At 36.7% G+C, this 21817-nt stretch overlaps 1 protein-coding gene across 2 annotated transcripts in view; it reads left to right on the top strand.

The window, feature by feature from the left end:
• The window catches only part of SMARCA1 (SWI/SNF related, matrix associated, actin dependent regulator of chromatin, subfamily a, member 1), a 34243-nt gene that overhangs the window by 2364 nt on the left and 10062 nt on the right, over positions 1-21817 (top strand). For both annotated transcript variants that reach the window (XR_003987467.1, XM_030448984.1), the window contains exons 2-20: positions 1680-1766; positions 3128-3294; positions 4191-4291; positions 4414-4514; positions 4806-4985; positions 5630-5785; positions 6022-6153; positions 6812-6880; positions 7604-7713; positions 8401-8627; positions 9186-9307; positions 9713-9865; positions 11716-11848; positions 13572-13720; positions 14333-14452; positions 15598-15708; positions 15915-16028; positions 19138-19260; positions 20799-20931. Coding sequence is in view for 1 of the 2 variants with exons in the window: in XM_030448984.1 (XP_030304844.1) it covers positions 1680-1766; positions 3128-3294; positions 4191-4291; positions 4414-4514; positions 4806-4985; positions 5630-5785; positions 6022-6153; positions 6812-6880; positions 7604-7713; positions 8401-8627; positions 9186-9307; positions 9713-9865; positions 11716-11848; positions 13572-13720; positions 14333-14452; positions 15598-15708; positions 15915-16028; positions 19138-19260; positions 20799-20931 (2488 nt within the window). In the remaining variant the exon portion in view is untranslated. The remainder of the gene's footprint in view (positions 1-1679; positions 1767-3127; positions 3295-4190; positions 4292-4413; positions 4515-4805; positions 4986-5629; positions 5786-6021; positions 6154-6811; positions 6881-7603; positions 7714-8400; positions 8628-9185; positions 9308-9712; positions 9866-11715; positions 11849-13571; positions 13721-14332; positions 14453-15597; positions 15709-15914; positions 16029-19137; positions 19261-20798; positions 20932-21817) is intronic.

Below are 21817 nucleotides of genomic sequence, written 5' to 3'. Positions count from 1 at the left end.
GGGGCTATAAGTGTTGGACAGAAACTACAATGAGGAGTAGGGGGGCAGGGAGGCTCTCAGGGATAAGGCATAGGGTATGATTTTATAGTGCTGTGGCTGCAGTAGCTTTACATGTCACTTCTTTAACTTCTTGAAGTCCTTTATTCACAAATACCTACTTGGGAATAAATTTGATTTGTATGCTACCATAAGTTTTCTCCTTCTGGGGAGATCTGAGTAACAACAGAAATAGCATTAGAGCCACTTGCTTTGGGGCTTGGGAAGGTAATATCACTTTATATTTTACTTGGAAAACACAGTTGAAAGGGGTTCTAATAATATTGAGTTGCTTTTCTTTGTCCAGGAGAACCTTAATACTTACCTGAGGCAGACAGGTTTGCTTTAGTATCACAAATGTAATTTATTTCTAAGGGAAGTGAAAGAGACACCTGCAATGGGTTACTGCCAATTTTGTTTTCCTCTAAGTAGGACTGTTTTGTCACTTTAATAACAACCACTGGGCCTGATAGTAGCACTGTCAGTCTTTCTGACTGGACTGCAGGCTTTATATTAATATAAAGGAGGTGTCAACTTTCACATACATCTGAGCTGCTCTTTGGCACCTTGGTGTCACAATTCTCTCCCAACATTGCTTTCTGAGATGAGCTGATTACCTGCATGATTAAAGAAGCTGCTAAGTGAATAGAACCTTTCTAATGTTCCCTATTTGCAACATGAGCATTTGGCCTGTCAAAGCTGAACTGTTCACAGAATTAAGAGCACAGAATTAAACTTGAAAAGGTGATTTCTGATAGCAGAAAATATTCCTCCCATTTGCATGGTTGTGCTTAAAGTTGGACAGTAAGTTGGCACATGTTGATCAGTAACAGTTTTCTGAAGTTTCAATGTAATGTTGCCTGACAGACTTTTACATTTTGGTCCCATTTTGGACTAGTTTTGCTACTACTGAATTAGATTATTACTTATTTTAATGTGTTCATAGTAGCTGATACTTAAAGCATTTGCCACACTAAGTTTCTGCTCTGCTACATTTTATACAGACCTGTACTTCTGCACCTCCTTTCAGATGATTCAGTGCTTTTCAAAATCATTTTTATAACTTAATGCATGTCAAAAATATTTTTCTTTTTTCTTGTGGGAGGTCTGTAAAAAGGCACGCTTCAAAAGACTGAATTAGGAAGAAGGTTTGCCCAGAAGTTTTGCCCATGATTCTCATCTTTAAAAAGATACTTTGCCAGTATCATGATTTTTGCCAGTATGGTGTGGTTTGTGGTTGGTTGGTTGGTTTTGGTCATTTGCTGGTTCTTGTTTGGGTTGTAAAAAATGTAAAATGTACAAAAAATTGAGGAAACCTGGTTTGAACTTGCCAATTGAAGACAGGAAGGAATCTCATAAACCACTGAACTCGAACATTTTTGTAACAGTTTCTTAAATTCCTTTAATTTATAGTAAATAAAAGTGGTTCTTGGTTAAGTCATAGCTCCTCTTTAGTGTTATCATGGATATCAGGCTGTGCTTTGGGTGAATTAATGTGATTAATGCAGTCAATTTTAAAATAGTTACTTTTCAAAAGTAGCATATGCTGATTTTGTAATCTGTGGGTTTTTAAGTGTGGTATCTTTTTGCTTTGGTAAATAAAGGAGCTGATATTTATAAAGTGTTTAAAATTTGAATTCCAGAAAAAGGATCCTCCATTTCAACTCAAACTTCCTCCAAAGGCAGCTAGGCCTGAGAAAGAAGTTGACCCCGAATATGAAGAGAAGATGGTAAGTGTTTTCATGACAAAATAAGATTTTTGTGTTACTTGTTTGTTTCCTTGCACTGCATCAACACAGTAACACAGACTTAGTGAAGAGTATGTCTGTCAAAAAAGAAAACAAGATGTCCACTCCAGTGTGGTGTTTCTCACAGTAGCTAACAATAGGTGTGCAGTGAAGATGTTAGAGGAGAGGAAGCAGATAATGATAGTTCTGTTAGATACTGTCCTCTCTTCCAAGTATTTTTGTCAGCATGATTTCTGGAGTTGGAGGCTATGGTTTTTATACTCAGAACTTGTCTGTGGATTTTTGTGTTACTTTGGTTTTTTATTTTTGGTGTGGTTTTTTTTTTTTTCCCCTTCGATCCTTTTTTTCCCCCTTCTGCTTGCTTTCTCCCACCCCCTCTGTTCCCTTCTGTCTGTTCACTTATCCACACCCTGCTGTGGTAAAGAGTTTCTGTTCAGTGGCATTTTGTATTTAGAACTTTCCCCTTTTGGTTTTGGGTCTGTCTCTGCTAGTTCTATTTGATGACCCCTTGACTCATGTCAGAGGCTTCCTTAAACTCCTTCTTAAATGAGAGCAATGCTGAAGCTGCCAGTTTCTCACCATATAAAAACATAAAGGTTCTAAATATTGCTATGCTCTTACTATACGTGCCATAGCAATGAAAAAAAAGGACATGAAGAAAGCTTGTAGTGCTGGAGAGAAGGAACTTCTGTGTTACAAAGAGGCAGAGACCAGGAGGATATTCCAAGACTTGTATCACACGTGTAATAAGTTTGATTGAAGCTGGTATCTATATCTTGCTGTCTTAAAAGCTTCAGTGTTAAACAGATGCCTGAAAATTACAGTAGTCTGAAAGGATTCACAGAATCCACAGAACACAGAATCCCTGACACAGAAGCCAGGGAAAAATACTGCTGTTAGACACAGAAAAACTCATCAGTTCATTGAGAATGTGTTGAGTAAATAACTAAACTTGGTTTCATAGTAATTCACGGTGAATGCACATCCTACCTGAAGTAGAATGTTATTTCAGTTGTTCTAAGAGGCAAAATCTTTTCCAGGAGATCTTTACAAAGATGTTTATTTGCTGGGAAGTGATGCGCTATGAAAGGGAATGCATCGCCCTCGTGTGGCAAGATCATTCATTGCATGTTAAGTTCATTCTGAGTGCTTTAAAGCAATTCAGCTCTGTACTGAAGCAGCTCAGGAGCTATTTCATGGTGCTTGTGCCCTTCTGAGCTGGTGATCAGCAGGCAGACAATCTTTCCTCTTAGGAGTTGTTCTCACAAGTGTCTGAGTTCGATTCTTAAGATAAGACATCAGTAAGTTTTCTTGATATAAATGTGTTTTTATTCTCTCCCCAGAAAACAGATCGAGCAAAAAGATTTGAATTCCTTCTGAAGCAGACAGAACTTTTTGCACATTTTATTCAGCCTGCAGCACAAAAATCACCAACATCTCCATTGAAAGTCAAGCTGGGACGGCCACGGATGAAGAAAGATGAAAAGCAGTGTTTGATTTCAGCTGGCGAGTAGGTTTCATTTTTAATTCTGACATTATACATATACAAACAAATTATGCACTTTAACATTTCTATTATGTAAGTAGCATTGGGACAGTGCTTTAAGAAAGTACAGAAGTTCTCCTATTAATGGTGTATCATCCTTTCTTTAAAGGTGTTTGGTGTATGCATGCTGATCCAGCAACATTAGTACCACCCTGGAGCAGGAATGCACTTTTAAAGTAAATTCCCTGATCCTTGTTACTTACCATGCTCTGGGTCATATTGTGGAGTGATTTTGGAGGACATGCATTGAATTTCTTTTGAATGATGCTAAAGTAGAAAATGCACTCCAGAAATGCACCTGGTGGGCTCCAGCTTGTAGTGAAGATGACCAAGCTAACACAAGACCATGTGGATGTTGCATCCTGAGCACCAGTTGTCTTCCTCCACCAGTCTGTCTGTACCAGTCAGTACTGCAGACATAGCCTGCATGTCGTGTTGCTTCAGGGTCTTGTGATGGCAAGCAACTCATTTGTTGAAACGTTTACAAAATGGCATTTTGTATTTTATAAGTTAAGTGTTGTTTGTGTTTTATCAGAAAATGTGATTCTTCTGAATGGTTTAGTTATCAAGTAATTGATTCTAATGCCACCACTGATGAGTGTCTTGTATTTCTTTGTTGCTCATTAAAGTTCCTTCAAAAACTCATATGCTACTTGCTGTCATAATTGTGCCTCTGGAGAAGAGGGCTTTATATCAGCCTTTCCAATTAAAGCTGTAACAAGCTATGAGGAATAACATTAACAGGATATGGTTTTGTTCAGGCTGGTAGGATACAATATTGTAGATCAGTGTTTCTGCTATAATTTGTCAGTGTTTTGAAATGATTTTATATAAACATGGATCTTGGATTCCTTCTCCAGCTACCGTCACAGGCGCACTGAACAAGAAGAAGATGAGGAGCTGCTGTCAGAGAGCAGGAAAACATCCAATGTCTGTATTCGGTTTGAGGAGTCTCCTTCATGTGAGTATTGACTTGACAGATTTTTGGATTGCTTGCATGCAATTAAAACATAAGCAGATTGCAATGAAAATGTTCTGCTTCGAATTGGTATTTTTCTACTTAGAGGAATCTTACATTTACAGATGTGAAAGGAGGAACACTAAGAGATTATCAGGTTAGAGGTTTGAACTGGATGATCTCATTGTATGAGAATGGTGTTAATGGCATTCTGGCAGATGAAATGGTAAGCAGTAATCTTTTGGAATTTTTATGGTAATTACTGAGCAAAATTCATCAATAAAAGGCCTGTACTATTTAATGTATATGCAGTAGTATGCATCATTCTATGAGAGTTACATTTTTCACAAATAGAATCGTAAAGCAACGAGAAAAAGTTGCATGGCAGACATTTAGTGTGTAGTTTGCTTTGAACAATTCAAGTGGCAGAATTGTGCAGCTGGCAAATGTTTGAAACCATTTCTGTATGGTGTTTCATTTCAGCAGGTTTCTCTCCCCTCCCTTTTTGTCAATGCAGGGGCTTGGTAAGACTCTGCAAACAATAGCATTATTAGGCTACCTGAAGCATTACCGAAACATTCCTGGGCCACACATGGTCCTGGTTCCAAAGTCAACTTTGCACAACTGGATGAATGAATTCAAGCGCTGGGTTCCATCCTTACGTGCTGTTTGTCTTATTGGAGACAAAGATGCCAGAGTAAGTGTTCTGCATTGCAAAGATGTATGTATTATTTGTCAAAACTAACATTTGGGTGTTTGGAATTCTCCTTCCTTCCTAAGTGTCAGTATTTTTTAGTAATCTGTAACTATGTTAGCATTGAAAATGTGCCTTAATAAGCTTATAGAGACTCTATGCTTTTCCATAGGGAGATACTCTTTCATGTGAAAGGATTTATATGGCTAGATGTGTGCTCCTTAGAAAACAGAGATGGGACAGATGAGGAAGATGTTTAGGGAAGAGAGAAGGTGGTACCTGGCTACCTAAATTGTTATAAGAAACTTTTTTGTGGATTGTATCTTTAGACCAATTAGTTTAAAGGGCTTTTTCCTTTTTGGTAGTGTGTCCTGGATCTAAAACAGGAAAAAAATTAGGAGTTAATACTTCATTTTGAGTGAGAGAAAATTTTGTTTTGCTTAACCTGAACTGATGATCTGTCTATGCTTAAAGTACAAAGGATTGAAGGCTTTTGTTACAGTAGCTTTCAGTTACTGAAAAGATATTTCAGAGTTGTCTTTTGCATCATCAGTACATCAGTAATGTGTGGGGAGAGAAGTTTCACTGAATTCCATATACATTGTGCATAATTATAAACATTTGTTACCTCAATTGTTCTGCTTCAGGCTGCTTTTATCCGTGATGTCATGATGCCTGGTGAATGGGATGTTTGTGTTACATCATATGAAATGGTAATTAAAGAGAAATCTGTCTTCAAAAAGTTTAACTGGAGGTACCTGGTAATTGATGAAGCCCACAGAATAAAGAATGAGAAGTCTAAGGTAAACTCAAAATTATCTAATACTTTGAAGATACTTTGACACAAAAGTCCATTTGATTTTAGTAGATTTTAAGTTTATGTGCTTTTTAAACTACAAGTCATAAGCTATTGGGTGGCAAATAAGAATTCCATTGGTAGTTCACTGTCTTTAAATTTAGCTGACACTGTTTCAGGTCAGAAACTGATGAATAGTCATTCTACTTAAATGTACCTGATAACTGTTTGTTGTGTTTCTAGCTGTCAGAGATTGTACGTGAGTTCAAGACAACAAATCGATTGCTGCTCACAGGAACTCCTTTACAGAATAACCTCCATGAGCTCTGGGCATTACTCAATTTTCTTTTACCTGATGTCTTCAATTCTGCTGATGTAAGTTGAAGTTTGGAAGTGCAGTTTTGTTCTTGCTAGTTTGATTCCCAGACATGGACTGAGTAGAAGCTCTTAGGCAGTGGCTTACTTAAATGTAGAGTACTACTTTTTTTTGCTCTACCTGTTTAGTGCAAATAGCAAATGTAGTACTTAAAATAGTTCAAGAACTATGCAAAGTGGAACAACTTTTTGGAAAGCAATGCAGAATAAAGAATGTGAAGCACCCAAATAGGCATAAGCTTTTTTTCTTTAGAATTTGAGTAATCTTTCTCCCCTTTTACTGTTAATATTTTATTATATTGCTTATTTGTGTTTTTACTTAATGATTCTGGTATCATTTTACCCTCTTGCCCCATTATTATGCAAGCACTGAGTGGAAGAACTTGGAAGCTGCAGTGTTGAGCATGGGATACCATTGTAAGCTAAGCAGAGTAATAGTATTTTGTCTGTGGAGCAATCTGACTGACTCAGTACAATGTGCTGGGGAGCTGCCACAGAATTACTAACTTTTTTTTTTTTCTTCACTTCTAGAAAGTTTTTTGATTTATGAAGGCTCAAGATTGGTCCCACTCTCAGCTAGGGTGATAGAGTCAATATGTGTCTGTTAAATCTACAGATGATAAACTGTTCATGCTAATTGTGCTGTTTCTTACCACAGGATTTCGACTCATGGTTTGACACAAAAAATTGTCTTGGTGATCAGAAACTTGTGGAAAGACTTCATGCTGTAAGTAATTAAAACTTCCATCATGTGTCATCAGCATAAAACTCTGCATTTTGCCCTTCATCATGACTGAAGATGAACGAGGTATTTAGTTACAGAAATGCCCAGCAGAACTATCATGAATTACATATTGGAACTTAAAGATAGTGCTTTTTGTAACAATACTCTTTGAAGCAGACAAAAAAAATCTGTACATAAAATTGTAAAAATGAAGAATTTTGAGGTCTTTTTGGAACCATTTATTACTGTGAATCATATTCTGATCCTCATGTCTTGCTAGTCTGAATAAAAGTATGCCCTTGCCTTTGTTTTATTGTGCATGAAATGTTTTTCATCATGCAGTAACAAAACAAGTGGTAAGGAAATCAACATAGATTGCTTATCCTTGGAATGCTGCTGTATTTTGTGTATGCTGCTATGGTGGAAATGGAGCTGCTAAAAGAAAATAAATGGATTTTATAATCCATTTGGATTATAAATGTTTGGCCTTTGCTTAGAATAACAACTGGGATGAGTATGGCAGCCTTTATGTAGTGTTGCATATTTATGTGTGAGCTTTGCCTATAAGTGCACAACTTCAGCAGAATTTTGTTGAAGGAGTCACCATGGCAGCAATAGATATTGATTATTCTGAATAAATAACAGATAATTGAATTTGTTAATTTTATATTTAAGGTAATCAATTTTATTAATTTTAGCTGTGGAAAAACCCTTTAATTTGTGTAGGTTTTGAAGCCATTTTTATTACGTCGCATAAAAGCTGAAGTAGAAAAGAGTTTGCCTCCAAAGAAGGAAGTAAAAATTTATCTTGGGCTCAGCAAAATGCAGAGGGAATGGTGAGTTATTTACATCAAACATTTTTTTTCCAATAAAGAACACTACAAGTCTTCCCAATGATTTTTAATTTTTTTTCTTTCTTGTAGTGGCATGTTAAGCCAGATGGAGAAGCCTATTAATAGCTGTCTTTAGGGCTCTTTTTTTTTTTGTTTTTTTTTTTTAAACTGTACAAATTACAAAAGAGCTCAGGAAGGGAAATAAAAAGAGTTGGGAGGAAGAAAGTAGAAATTTCTTGTTCTTCCTTAGTTTTATTTGAAATAACATAGGCCTTGTGAGTTTCCTTGTTTGATCCAAGTATGTATGCAGCAGTCAAATGAAAATAAAACCTTGCGGCTCTACATACCCACAAGAGATGAGAGAAAAGGAACCAGGTCAGTGTAGCAGCTTCAATCAAATAAATGTTGTCTTTAATCATCTTCCAACTCCTGAAATGGAACTGGGAGATAACCCAGTAAATGACAGATCCTTGTCACTCACAAATTGCCTTTTGTGTTTAGGTATGGACTTATAAATCCTTATTATCAGCCAGATGTTTTTGCCAAGTTTGGGAATAATTTATGTTCTTATGTAAACAAAGCAAACTCCCATATCCAGAAATAAGTAATTTGGGTATTGTAGGGTTTAGTGCATGTTTCAAATATTACAGAAAGACTGAGAGTTGTTAAAAATTCCCTGTGAAACCTCAGGTATACGAGGATCCTGATGAAAGATATTGATATCCTGAATTCAGCTGGGAAGATGGACAAGATGCGTCTGCTGAACATCCTGATGCAGCTGCGGAAGTGCTGTAACCATCCTTACCTGTTTGATGGTGCTGAGCCAGGCCCTCCTTACACCACTGACACACATCTCATCACCAACAGTGGTAAAATGTTAGTTCTGGATAAACTGCTGGCAAAACTTCGAGAGCAAGGTGAGTGCAGTTTACAGACAGAAGTGGTCTGAGTGTTTTAAGTGAAATGACCTCTCAGAAATCGCATGGCTTCATTCTTGTCTTTTCTTCAGTGAATGCATTCATTGTGTTCAGTGAGGTTTTTGTTGAAAATCGTTCTTCTGTAAGATCTTAACACGTGGAAGTTGTATAGGAATGATGAAGAAGATTAGTAATATGGAAAAGCAGGTGGAAAGAAAGGGCAGAGCCTCCCTTCTGCTGTGTTTAAGAAAATTTCTGTGAGGATTTGTTTGTGCTCATCAGCTGTCAGCTGATTATCTTCCCATGATTTTCAGTGTTCTGTTTCTTCAGCTGCATATTTCTTCTGTATAAATTATTAAATAACTTCTCTTGAAGAGAAGTTAAATCAATACCAGAAAAGTAACTTCAGAAGAAACACTTCCTTGAGTAAGTTTAGGCATAGCAAAGAGTATTTCACATGTTTTCTTACTCATGCTGTATAATAGGCTCTGTGATAAGATTAATATCAAAACAAAACAGGACAAAAAACAATGACAAAGCTTCTGTGTTGTCTGTCAGGTTCCAGAGTGTTGCTTTTCAGTCAGATGACTCGCTTGCTGGATATTTTGGAAGACTATTGCATGTGGCGTGGATACGAGTACTGCAGACTTGATGGACAGACACCACATGAAGAAAGAGAGGTGAGAAAGTTGTTTATAAAACAGGGAATGCCTTTGTTTTACATAGTAGATTATGAAGACATTATCATTTACATGTACATTCACATAGTTACATCATTGTTTAAGGCAAAGCAAAAATGATAGACTTAAAAAAGGCTGCTAAGTGTGGTGTTGGTTTTTTTTTTTTTTTTTCTGATAAAAGTCTACAGTAAGGTAGGTTTCACTAGTTCATCAACTAAATGACAAGTGGAGATTTTTGTGGACTCAAATCTTTCCACTTGTGTAAACCTGCAGTTTCTTGCTTCTGTAAAAAAAATTGGTTTTGGTGTGAAAACTCTGTAAATTTGAAAGTAACATTGAAAAGCCACCAACATTTGAAGGTTATATGGAAACAGATCCTTTAATGGTACATTTGTTTTCTTTTAGGAAGCAATAGACACATTTAATGCTCCCAACAGCAGTAAATTCATTTTCATGCTGAGTACCAGAGCTGGAGGTCTTGGAATTAATTTGGCAACTGCTGATGTGGTTATTCTCTATGATTCAGATTGGAACCCTCAAGTAGATCTGCAGGCCATGGTGAGTTAACCCAGCACACACTGATTTGTTAAAATGTTGTTCATGTGTTTTCAAAACTTCCACTTTTTTATTTTTCTTTACTTTTTGTATTTAATTTTTGCATTTTTCTTACAATTTTGTAAGGAATTGAGTTAAAAGGGCATGAAGAGACTTGTGGAAGACAATGCAGAATTTTCTCTGTAATTCTGTCTTAATTATTTCATAATAGAATAACATTTCTCTGTCAAAATACTGTATCAATATTGTTTATCTATAGAATTGTTTGTCTAGAAGACAACAGTAAAGTTGTAGCAGAGCTCTGTTTCCAAAATAATCACAAAGAATTAAAAACCTGCAGCTTTAAATTCCTCTATTTTGGGAATCTTTTGTTTTTGCAGCCCAGCTTCTTTTCACATCAATGTACAGTCATTTGGTGGTGAATAACCACCCTTATCTTTGTGTTGAACTTACTATTATCTTTTCTTTCTGAATGCTGAACATCAAATCTATTGTTTCCTATGGAATAAAAATCACATGATCCTTGCATGATTGAGAGCATGGGTATTTTTGCTTTGGTTTGTGTTTTGGTTTTGTGTAGTTTGTATTTCAGATGCCCTTAAGTAACATCAAATATTTACTGTGAATAACTCATCCTTTCCATATGCATACTGACTACCAATAATAGACTGACTTCCTGGAAACTGATTTGTGAGTTTTAGTAGGATTTAATATTATACAGGAGGATTTAAGATGGGACAACTTAAATGTTTTAAAGGACACTTAGAAAATAACAGAATCACAGAATTGCCTGGGTTGGAAGGGACCTCAGAGATCATCAAGTCCAACCCCACTCCCGCTGCAGTTCCCAGCCCATGGCACTGAGTGCCACATCCAGGCTCTTTTGAAAGATCTCCAGGGATGGAGAATCCACTGCTTCCCTGGGCAGCCCATTCCAATGCCTGATCACCCTCTCTCTAAAGAAATTCTTTCTAATATCCAACCTAAACCTCCCCTGGCACAACTTGAGACCCTGCCCTCTTGTCTTGCTGAGAGTTGCCTGGGAAAAGAGCCCAACCCCCCCTGGCTCCAACCTCCTTTCAGGGAGTTGTAGAGAGTGATGAGGTCTCCCCTGAGCCTCCTCTTCTCCAGGCTGAACACCCCCAGCTCCCTCAGCCTCTCCTCATAGGGTCTGTGCTCGAGTCCCTTCACCAGCCTGGTTGCCCTCCTTTGGACCTGCTCCAGCACCTCGATATCCTTCCTGAGCTGAGGGGCCCAGAACTGGACACAGTACTCGAGGTGTGGCTTCATGGTACTGAGAGCTCAAAGCCAGTCATTTATTTATTTTTTTTTAATTTAAGGGGACAAAATAGTATTTTAATCTGTTTTCCAGAGAGAATAAACACCAGTTTTGTTACAGATATAGCCTCATTTGCTGTGCACATGAGCTGCATCTTGATGCTCTCAGGTAGCTCAGTACTGAAGCTGTGGCTGCATGGATTTTGTTCGTGCAATTAATAAGCTCAAGCCAGGGATGCCAAGGTTTCAGTACCTATGTCAAGTGAGAGAATCTGTTTGAAAGCAGTGCAGCTGTCTGTATGTGTGCACTGTTGTGTCTCCACTTCCCAGTTGCAGACATACACTCATTTATTGCTACAGAATAATCAATTTATTGCTACAGAACGACCCACACTTAGAAGGTGTGATAGCCAGGTATCGACAAATATTACTTTACTGGTTTTATTTATTTCTGTGTCCTTGAATAAGCAAGGAACCAAGAAATCTATGCTAGTTTCTGTCTGCTATTTCTGCAAGCTAACTGTCAATTGCCTGTGAGTTTTTGTTGCTGAACAACATTGATTTGTGTTTGTCAGGATCGTGCTCATCGTATTGGTCAAAAGAAACCAGTCCGGGTGTTTCGCCTTATCACTGATAATACTGTTGAAGAGAGGATTGTAGAAAGAGCTGAAATAAAACTGAGGCTGGACTCTATAGTTATACAACAAGGTATCAACTGCTTTTTGTGTTTGTCTGCAACAGAATTGTTCAGTTGCTTGAAGTATGGGTTAAATAACTGTACAAATGTCTGAGAAAGCAGGCCTTGTGTATTGTAGTAACACACTGAATCAACCTAAAAAACTACAATGTATAAGTTATTCACTTGTTCAGCTGAAATTTTTGAAAAAATTCTGTATTAAGTAATAAGTGGGCATAGACTTACACTGACTTGAAATGAAAAAAGTAAGTTACAGCTGGACAGATATTACTTCTTTTTTGTGATACGTTAAAAAGGAAAAAAAGGTGTGTTCCGTGGCAGATAAAAATGATGATGTATATGTCCTTGTGTCACGGTTTAATACTGGCCCGGCAATTAAACCGAATAACAAACGCTCTCTATTAATCTCTCTCTCCTTGATAGAGAAAGGAGAGAGAATAAGGGAGAGAGACTTATGGGTTGGAAACTAAACTACACAACTTTAATGAAACAGTAATGATAAATAGGTAAAATTACTAAATATATACAAATATACAGGAAAATGGAAACCACGTTCCTCCCCCCTCTCCCCCAATAACTCTCACGTCACCACCGAGGCTGCAGGGCAGCCCTGGGAAAGTCCAGGCTGGAATCCTGGGGTCAGCAGCAGTTGGGAACTGGAGGCAGGAACACACAGATATGGGCTGGCACGGATCAGGACCACAGGCAAACGAACAGACAGGATCCTTCCAGGATGCCGGGTGAAGGAAGGGAGGCAGGAAAAGATCTGGAAAGATCTGGCTCGGCCCTCGTGATGCCTCAAATTTATACTGAGTGTGACGTATATGGGATGGAATACTCTGTTTGGTCAATTCTGGCATCTATCTTGTCTGTTCCTCCCCAAAGGAGGGTTCAGGTGGGACCTCTGTATCCTCCTGGACGGTAAAATATTTTCCTCAGAGCTGAGCAGTGTCCTTGGCTCTGCATACCAGTCTCTAGCAGTAACTATAAACATCAAGTGTTATCAGTCCTAGAAACACACACACTGCATGAGAAACTTGCTGTTAATTTCACCAAGTGCAACTACTTACAAGGGACTTAGCTAAAAGTAAAAGTACAGAAACAGAAAACCACCTTTATCCTGGCCCAAACCAGGACACCTTGCCATGTACAACTTTACTAAATATTAAAACTGTGTTGTGTGTCTTTGTTTAGAAGCTGTTGGAAGAATAGTTTGTTAAAAACTAAGGTCCTCAAGCTAAGTTTTGATGTTGAATTTTGAAAAGGGTGGGCTACTGGAAAGGGTGGTGGTCAAGATTTTGATGATCTGTGAAGATATTAGGATAAGTGAAATTTTGGGAGAGAAATTAGAATTTTGTATAAAGATTTGGAGATTTGGGTTGAAAGCAGTGGAGTGAGTGTTAAAAATCTTAAGTACTACTTAATGGTTATTACAGAATATTCAATGAATTCTTAGAGATGAAAATTCAATCTTGAAAGTTAAGCTAACTTTGTAAGAATAAGATCTTAAATTTTGGAATATCTGAATGTAAAATATTCTTGATCCAAAGTCGTTGGCTTCTTTATTTCCCCCAAAGTAGCTGATTTCTGTTTATCTTCAGCTCAAGTGAAATGCAGTTTTTTGTGTGTGGTTCTTCTGTTTTTCCTTCCTGGTGCCACCAGTGATCTCAAAAAGCTTTGCATAGACCTAGAGCTCTTTTATTATAACTTGCAACATGTTTCTCCTAATTTTAGGAAGGCTCATAGACCAACAGTCTAACAAACTGGCAAAAGATGAAATGCTGCAGATGATCCGTCACGGTGCCACACACGTGTTTGCCTCCAAAGACAGTGAGCTGACAGAGGAAGATATAACCACTATATTAGAAAGAGGTGAAAAGAAGGTTAGAGAACAATTTTTTGTACAAAAATCTAAATGTGTCAAACAGGAAATAGATATGCACAAAATAAGCATTCATTCTGATAATAAAAATCAATTTTTATGCCAATTTATTATTTACTGTTTGTAAATATTTTAAAGCTTATGGAAGTTTCAAAGGAGTAGAATTAGTGAGTTACATTGCAGTAGGAAGTTAAAAAATAATGGTTTTGTAACCACTATTTATTTTGTGGACTTCTTAAAAGATGTAAATTTTATGCCATCAGCTCTAAGAGATACAAAATGTTTATGGATGTTTATTAGGGAATAGGTAGCTATGTGGAGAAATGAACTATCAGCTCCAAAGAGTTGGGCATAAATTAATTTAAATTTAAAAGTTAAAATATCAGTTGTAGGGCTACATCACAGCGTAGTAAATTTAGTTTAATGGGAAGTCTTGGGTTCAGATAGTTCAACACTGAAAAGCAATAAGTCTGTCATTACAAGGAAAATGTAAGTAAAAGTTTAAAGCAGAAAAAGACATTGAGAATGTTTTAATAATGATAAAAGCTGGTGTTTTCTTCAGAAAAAATAGAACAGACTGAGTGAACTTCAAAGTATCATCTTGTGTTTTTAGACAGCTGAAATGAATGAAAGATTGCAAAAAATGGGGGAGAGCTCCTTGAGGAATTTCACTATGGACACAGAGATGAGCTTATACAACTTTGAAGGTGAAGACTACAGAGAAAAACAAAAGGTAATTTTTCTTAGTCTTTAAGGTTTTAGTTTAGAGGTGGCAAGCCTTTAGGCCACACTAGAAATGTCCTGGCTGTAAAGGTTATTCCAGAGAAGTCAGAAGCTGCTGGAAAATTCACATAGCTCTGCAGAAGCATCAAGATTATGAATTTTTGTTAAATTAGCTTTCAGCCCCACTGTTTTTCTTAATGGTAAAATCTGATAATATTACTCAAGTGTTTTGGAAAACTACTCAAAATAGGATGTTGCACGTGACAGTACTGCTGCAGTCAATATGACTTTATTGCCACTTAACCAAGAGATAAAAACAGTCTACAATGATTTTGTATGTGGAACCTGGACTTAAGTCTTTTTTAGCAGTGAAGGTTTTAGTTACACACATCAATGTGAACTCTTTGTACAAAAATTTACCTAATTATAAGAGGAAAGGCCAAACAAACAGGTATTACTTAGAGTCCCACAGCATTACCTCTGTGTCTGTTTTGTATGGGATGTAGAGTCAAGATATCCTGAAGGTCTTATTTGGAACCAGATATGTGAACTCTTACTTTGTTACCTATGGAATGCACTTCCAGCCCAGGTTTCTTGTAAGATGTGAAGAAAAACTTAGAAAAATAAAATAATTAATGAGAATGAAGTGAGGTGTGTGCCTGTATACACAAGATTCTTTTTTTTGTGTTGATAATTTCATTACAAGAAGCCAGCTAAAAATTGCATAGTCCTGAATTATGCTTTAGTAAGTTTAATTGCAGTAATTTAGTTAAGATTAATTTGCTGCTAATGGATTTTGTTTTGCTGCTCTTGTAGCCTCTGTAGAGCTATTTGGAGAAGTTATTTATTCACATCACAAAATGCTGTAGAATTCAGAACCCTACTCAGGTGTCTGAAGTAAATAGAATAATGTAAAAGAATTAATCTGTGCCACTTGCCTTGCTTTAATGTCCATTATCTTCTGTGTCCATTATCTTATATATGAGTTTTCTAATTTTAAGCTCTGTTGGAGTATCCAAATTGTTGAGCACAGCTGTTAGATTTGCTGTGCAAAAATATGTTCCCATTTTACAGTGCCACAATAGTGATTATTTTTGCAACTTTTGAAAAACAGACCATTTACTTTAATACCTTTTTATTCTGTTCTGTCTGTAGCTGAGCATGATGGAATGGATAGAGCCCCCAAAAAGAGAACGCAAAGCTAATTATGCAGTTGATGCCTATTTCAGAGAAGCCCTACGTGTTAGTGAACCCAAAGTCCCAAAGGTAACAAGTTGACAAATCTAGAGGTTTGGTTTTTTTAATATTGTTCATTTACCCTTCTCTTCTCCTGTGTTGCATCCCCTCCCTAGCCCTAACCTGGTAAAAAAATGAATGTATTTGCAAAAGTGGTGGCTACTGGTGCTGAATTGTGGCAGTTTTATTGCATAGAAATCAAGCTTTATGTAATGTTGCTGTCTGTATTTTTGAAGGCTCCACGACCTCCAAAACAACCCAATATTCAGGATTTCCAGTTTTTCCCACCACGGTTGTTTGAACTTCTGGAAAAAGAAATCCTGTATTATCGTAAGACTATAGGATACAAGGTGATGCTTTTTTTTCCTCTTCAAAATTGTGAGATGTCTTTGTATTCCCCTTTTGCAGATTTACTGCAACCCTGACAATAGCTAAATGAAGTAAATGAGACTGCAACTTGAAAATACATCATTCTGTTCTCACTTTTGTAGAGTGCTTCTTGTTAAATGAATTAAAACCTCTTTTCTTGTTTCTCTGCCACTGCAGAAAAAAAAAGGAATCTGTAATTCCTTCATTAAAAAACTTATATCTGTATATAGATTGTGATAGGTTCCTAACAATAAAATAGAGTACAAAAAAAGTAGCTGCTCTAAGGTGAGAAAATAATTTATGGCTACTATAGGATCACCTTCCAGGGTATGATTTTTTGGTTATAGTTTTTGCATATCTTGTGCAGAAAGTAACCTAAGGTTCAATATTTTGAAGTTGACATCATGTTGTTATGATGGGAAGCAAAGTGAGATCAACTTCCCTTATGTTTTGTGGGATGTAAAATGTTTAAAGGAGTAGAGAAATCTGGATGTATTACTACTGCAGAAAGAAAACTAGACAACAGGATTATATTTTATTTTATTTTATTTTATTTTATTTTATTTTATTTTATTTTATTTTATTTTATTTTATTTTATTTTATTTTATTTTTTTATTTTTTATTTTTTATTTTTATTTTTTATTTTTTATTTTTTATTTTTTTATTTTTTTATTTTTTATTTTTTTTTAATTTTTTTTATTTTATTTTATTTTATTTTATTTTATTTTTAACCTGCTAAGCCCTAGCCAAAATTCTTCCTTTTCCCTGCTGACATTACTGGAAAAGCATTGAAATTCTGTTTTGTTGTTGAATTTCATTACTTGTGCCAGCATTGGCTGAGTAAATCAAATGGATCCCCTGCTTCCAGACATGTAAGCTACTTTTAAAAGCCTCATGTTTCATGGCAGGTTGCAGCAAGAAGAAACCACACATAAAGCGTGTTGGAGAACATAAACCTGACACACAAAGCAAAAGATAGGATATTGGTGTTGCAAAAGCAGAGAATTAATGTTAGCAAAATTTGTTTGTGGTCACTCTTTGCATTTGTTTGCCAGTCCTGATTGTTCAGACTTTTGGGGCCCCATTCAGCAGTAGGGGAAAATGGGCGCTTTGGGTTGGCAGATTCAAGGTTGGTGGTAAAAGGGAAACCCGTAGGCCAATTGTTGGTGGTGCTGTGGATAGGGTTCCATGTGAAGGTTAAGGCCAGCCAAAATTTTCAGTGGTCACTCTTTGCATTTGTTTGCCAGTCCCGACTGTTCGGACTTTTGGGACCCCATTCAACGATACGGGGAAATGGCCACTTCGGGTTGGCAGATTGAAGGTTGGTGGTAAAACGCAAACCCGTAGGCCGACTGTTGCTGGTGCTGTGGGTAGGGTTCCATGTGAGGGTTAAGGCTAGCCAAAATTTTCAGTGGTCACTCTTTGCATTTGTTTGCCAGTCCCGATTGTTCGGATGTTTGGGACCCCATTCAACGATACGGGGAAATGGCCGCTTCGGGCTGGTAGATTGAAGGTTGGTGGTAAAAGGGAAACCCGTAGGCCGATTGTTGGTGGTGCTGTGGGTAGGGTTCCAAGTGAGGGTTAAGGCCAGCCAAAGTTTTCTTACCAGATAGCAGAAGGTACCTTAAAATCTGGTTTAAATGAAGAGGACTTATATGTGGATGGCAGGATGGAATGAAGATTACAGTTAAAGGAATTGTAATTAACTCAGGGAAAGAAATTTATTAATGCTCCAACAAATAAGGATGTGAGAATTACTAATGTGGACAATGTGTGCTTAAAAAAAGAGGTGTTTCAGTCCTGCCAATGAATCCCATCAGACTGGATAGGTTGAAGGTGAATACTTGTTAACTTAAAGTCTTAGTATGACTGTTTACTGGTGGTGAAAGTTATAAATATGCTTAAGCTTGTTCTGCTTTGAAATGGAAGTATAATTTCCCATCTGAAGGGAGTTTATTATTAAAACTGAAGATTGTCATAAACAGTATCAGAAGGTATCAAATAGAGACCAAGCTTTATAAACCACCAAAGCCTGGAGTATTTCTGGGCTAGATATTAAAACCAGCTCTTAACTTGCTTTGCTTTTTGCTGCTGAAATACAAAAGGTTTACAAAACTCTTTGCTGTGCACTGTTTCCTGACTTTTTTGCCATTGTGTGGTGTGGAATTGGAATGCAGAGTTTAAGGTCACAAATATTAAGTTGGTGTCAGTGTGGAGAGGCACAGAAAGGTTGTGTCCTGTTTACATAATGCTGTGTCTGGTCAGTGTCCATAGCTTTATAGTAAACCTGGCTGAACTTAAGTGTTTCACATTAGTTATAAAATATTGTATCTTGGGTGTAAGAGAGCAGATCCTCAGCTAATGAGAACTGTGACAGCTTGCACCAGGTGAGGCTCTGCCTCAAGTCATTGTGGGTGGGTACAGGGCATCAGGAAATGGTAACACAGAGTTAACAAGATCTATCCTAATTTTTGGGATGAGGGGTTTAAGCAATAAGATTGGAATCTAGGTAAAACATATCTGGTAACTGCTGTACAGCCCAGTGCTTTAATATCTAATTGTTGGAAAAAATGTATTTTACCATTTAAATGTATTCTACACTGAACTTAACAAGTGAATAGGAGCCTTGTGTTATTTATAGGTGAAGATAAACTTGACAATAAGAACTTGTGACAAAAGAAGGAGTTAGCATAGATAAATGAATTTTTAATACATCACTTAGTCTTGGAGAATAATATTTTCATTTCTGCAAGTTTTGTAGATAATATTTGGGTAGTTTTTTTTTTTTATTGTAGTTTGGTTTCTTCAGACTGGCCAAAGTGCAGGGTGATGGGTTGGTGGCTTTTTTTTGTTTTTGTTTGTGGGTTTGTTTTTTAGGTGTTTTTTTTTTCCCTTTATTTTGTTTTTTGTTGTTGTTGTGTGGATTTCTTTTTTTATTCTGTGACAATAAATGCAGAGTGGGTGTGGACTGTGTCAGTCCTGTGAGATCTAACATGTGCTTATAAATTTTAAACCAAGGTTGATCATCAAGTGTACAGTCTCTTAAACAACATTGCTGTGCCTCTGCTTACTGATACCCCTGATTCCAGGTTCCCAGGAATCCTGATCTCCCAAATGCAGCTCAGGTACAAAAAGAGGAACAGAAAAAGATAGATGAGTCTATGCCTCTGAATACTGAGGAAACTGAAGAGAAGGAAAAGCTTCTGACACAGGTAAAATAACTCAAGTATTTAATCATATATTTTTTTACTAGTCTGGAAAATAAATGCTAATAATAAGAAAAGCACAGAAAAGCTACACAGGTGTTACAGAAAGAAGAAAGCATGCAACATGTAATGACTTTGCTTGGTTTTGCTTTGAGGGACCTTTCCTCTCCTTAAACAAATTTGTCTTAATCACCTACTATTTCCTTAAATGGCTGCAATGTTTCTGAGGCAGGGACTTGTACAGTAGATGCACTTCCCAGCTCTACATGCAGAAATCCAGTCAGTGGGCTTCTCATCTATGCATCTACCTTGCATATTCCTTTTTTTTAAATCAAAAATTGGAGAGGACAAGCCTCTGTCAACACACATGGTATTTACACATGTGTATAAGACATTGCATCACATTAAATTTGTCCCAGTTGGGTTGTTAGGTGTGTTCCTATTATACTGGGACTGCATGCCTGTCACTGGCCAGTTTCTTGACTTGTTGTTTTTTTCTGCTAATTAGGCTTATTAAAAGCTAATTGTGTCTCAAAGTTAGTGTTTTTGGTTCAGAAAATTTTCTGTAAAAGAATTGAATGTAGTGAACCTTGAAGTATGCATGGTCCCAGTTTGATTATTAATTTCATCTGTTTATAGCAGAGGAAATACTTAAGCTGGTCCTGACATGCATGTCAGTGTTGGTAATGATTAAAAAGAACTATTTGTATTGTGTATATTGGACTCCTTGTAAAAATGCTATCTAATTGTGCAGTGAGCTTATTCAGCTGGAGAACTGGCAGAGTTCCTTATAAATGTGTTTCTGTGATGAAAGAAACTCAGTGCACTGCAAATTGCTCTTCAGGCACGTGATTTTCTTGTTTGTTTGTTCTTGAGCTTTTCTCCTTTCTTTAAAATGTAATGTCTCATTTGTGGATGATGTTTTTGTGTATTGAATCTGACTTAGCTACTGTTCAGTTTTTGATCTATTTCTTCAGTACATAACATTTTCTGTTTGACAGTGCTACAGAGTTCCCATTTGGTTGCATCTTTTTGGACTAGAGATGAGTTCTTGACATTCTTATGCTTTCATTCCAACTGTTTGTTTGGTTCAAGGTTTGTAAATGTCCAAAGTAGGAGCTTTTGCTTTAGATACTTGCACAACTCTTAAGAATTTGTAATGACACTTACATTGGTTCCCCCAGTGCTCCTAAGTCATTTGTAGCCTTTGTCTGCAGAAGGGTGACTTAAATAAAATTACAGTAAGCTGTAATTTTGAGCTTGTTTCTTTGGAGAAATGTAAAAAGTTTAAAAAGAAAGAGTAAGAAGCTCTCTGAAACATGTGGAGTCATATAGAAAAATATCTATTTAGACTTCTAATGATTCAGTAATAAAACCTGGATAATACAATTCCATGGAACTCCTGGAAGGCTATTAACCACTGTAATTATGTGACATTGCAGAGGCATTGCCACTTGGCACAGACAGTTCATAGATAAGGCAAAATTTTGCAAAGTCTTTCCATTCTACCTAGTAATACCTTCTTGATCTCTTGCTACTTACAGGGCTTTACAAACTGGAATAAGAGAGATTTTAACCAGTTTATTAAGGCTAATGAGAAATATGGTCGTGACGATATCGACAATATTGCCCGGGAGGTGGAGGGAAAGTCACCTGAAGAGGTCATTGAGTATTCAGGTTTGTGATGTATTTCTTAGTCATGTGGTAGTTGCTACATGTTCTTTCAAAATTACAAGATGTAGAATTTGGATGTGTATAAGGAGATTTTTTAGAGTGGGTGATGGTTCTTTTCAGAAGACATAATTCTGTTAAGAAGGTTGAATTTGCAGTGTATAAATATCCCTTCAGCTGCCTTTGTGCCTGCCTAGTCCAAATTCAGGACTTGGCATGGTTAATTTACATTGACCAAACAGCCTTGTGGTCTCATGAAGTTGCCTTACATTGGCAGTGTGGTTCTTTATGCTGTCACTATATAGGCTGTCTTTTGTATTTACACAGTGTTCTCAAATCTGTATTCTTTCTCTTTCATCTTTGGATTTAATTTGACTAAACACCTCCCTAAATTTTAACATTGCAGTATTCTTTCAATACCTTAAAAATGAGGAGCTCTACAAGAGTTCCCTTCAAAGTGTTGAGTTTGAGTTGGCTAAAGATGCCACTGGAGAAGTTACAGATTACTGGTTTTCATAACAGACAAACTAATCTCTTAGAAGTAGCTATTGAAGACTGAAATATGAATGTTTCACAGCTTGACTAGCAGCTCAGACATCCTTCCCCATTGTTATGAAAAGCTATACATTAATTTTGTTTTCATTTTTACATGACTACAATTAATGACATTGGAAGTCAATAAACATTTTCTTATCATTAACTTCTAAAGATATTGAATAAAGGATCTGTGAAAGTTTGTTTCTTGGCTAGCATAATGAAAACTATTAGCAAATCTTTTTAATGCAAACAAACTCTCACTTTCTTGTGTGTGCTGGAGTGCTTCAGCTGGGTAAAGTAACAGAGAAGTTTTTTTGGGTTTTTTTGTCACAAATTATTATGTTTTGCATTTTTA

Source organism: Calypte anna, chromosome 4 (assembly GCF_003957555.1).
Source record: "Calypte anna isolate BGI_N300 chromosome 4, bCalAnn1_v1.p, whole genome shotgun sequence".
In the NCBI taxonomy this organism is placed as follows: Eukaryota; Metazoa; Chordata; class Aves; order Apodiformes; family Trochilidae; genus Calypte; species Calypte anna.
Note: the sequence above shows the minus strand (reverse complement) of the source record. Positions and strands in the feature narration are given on the sequence as shown.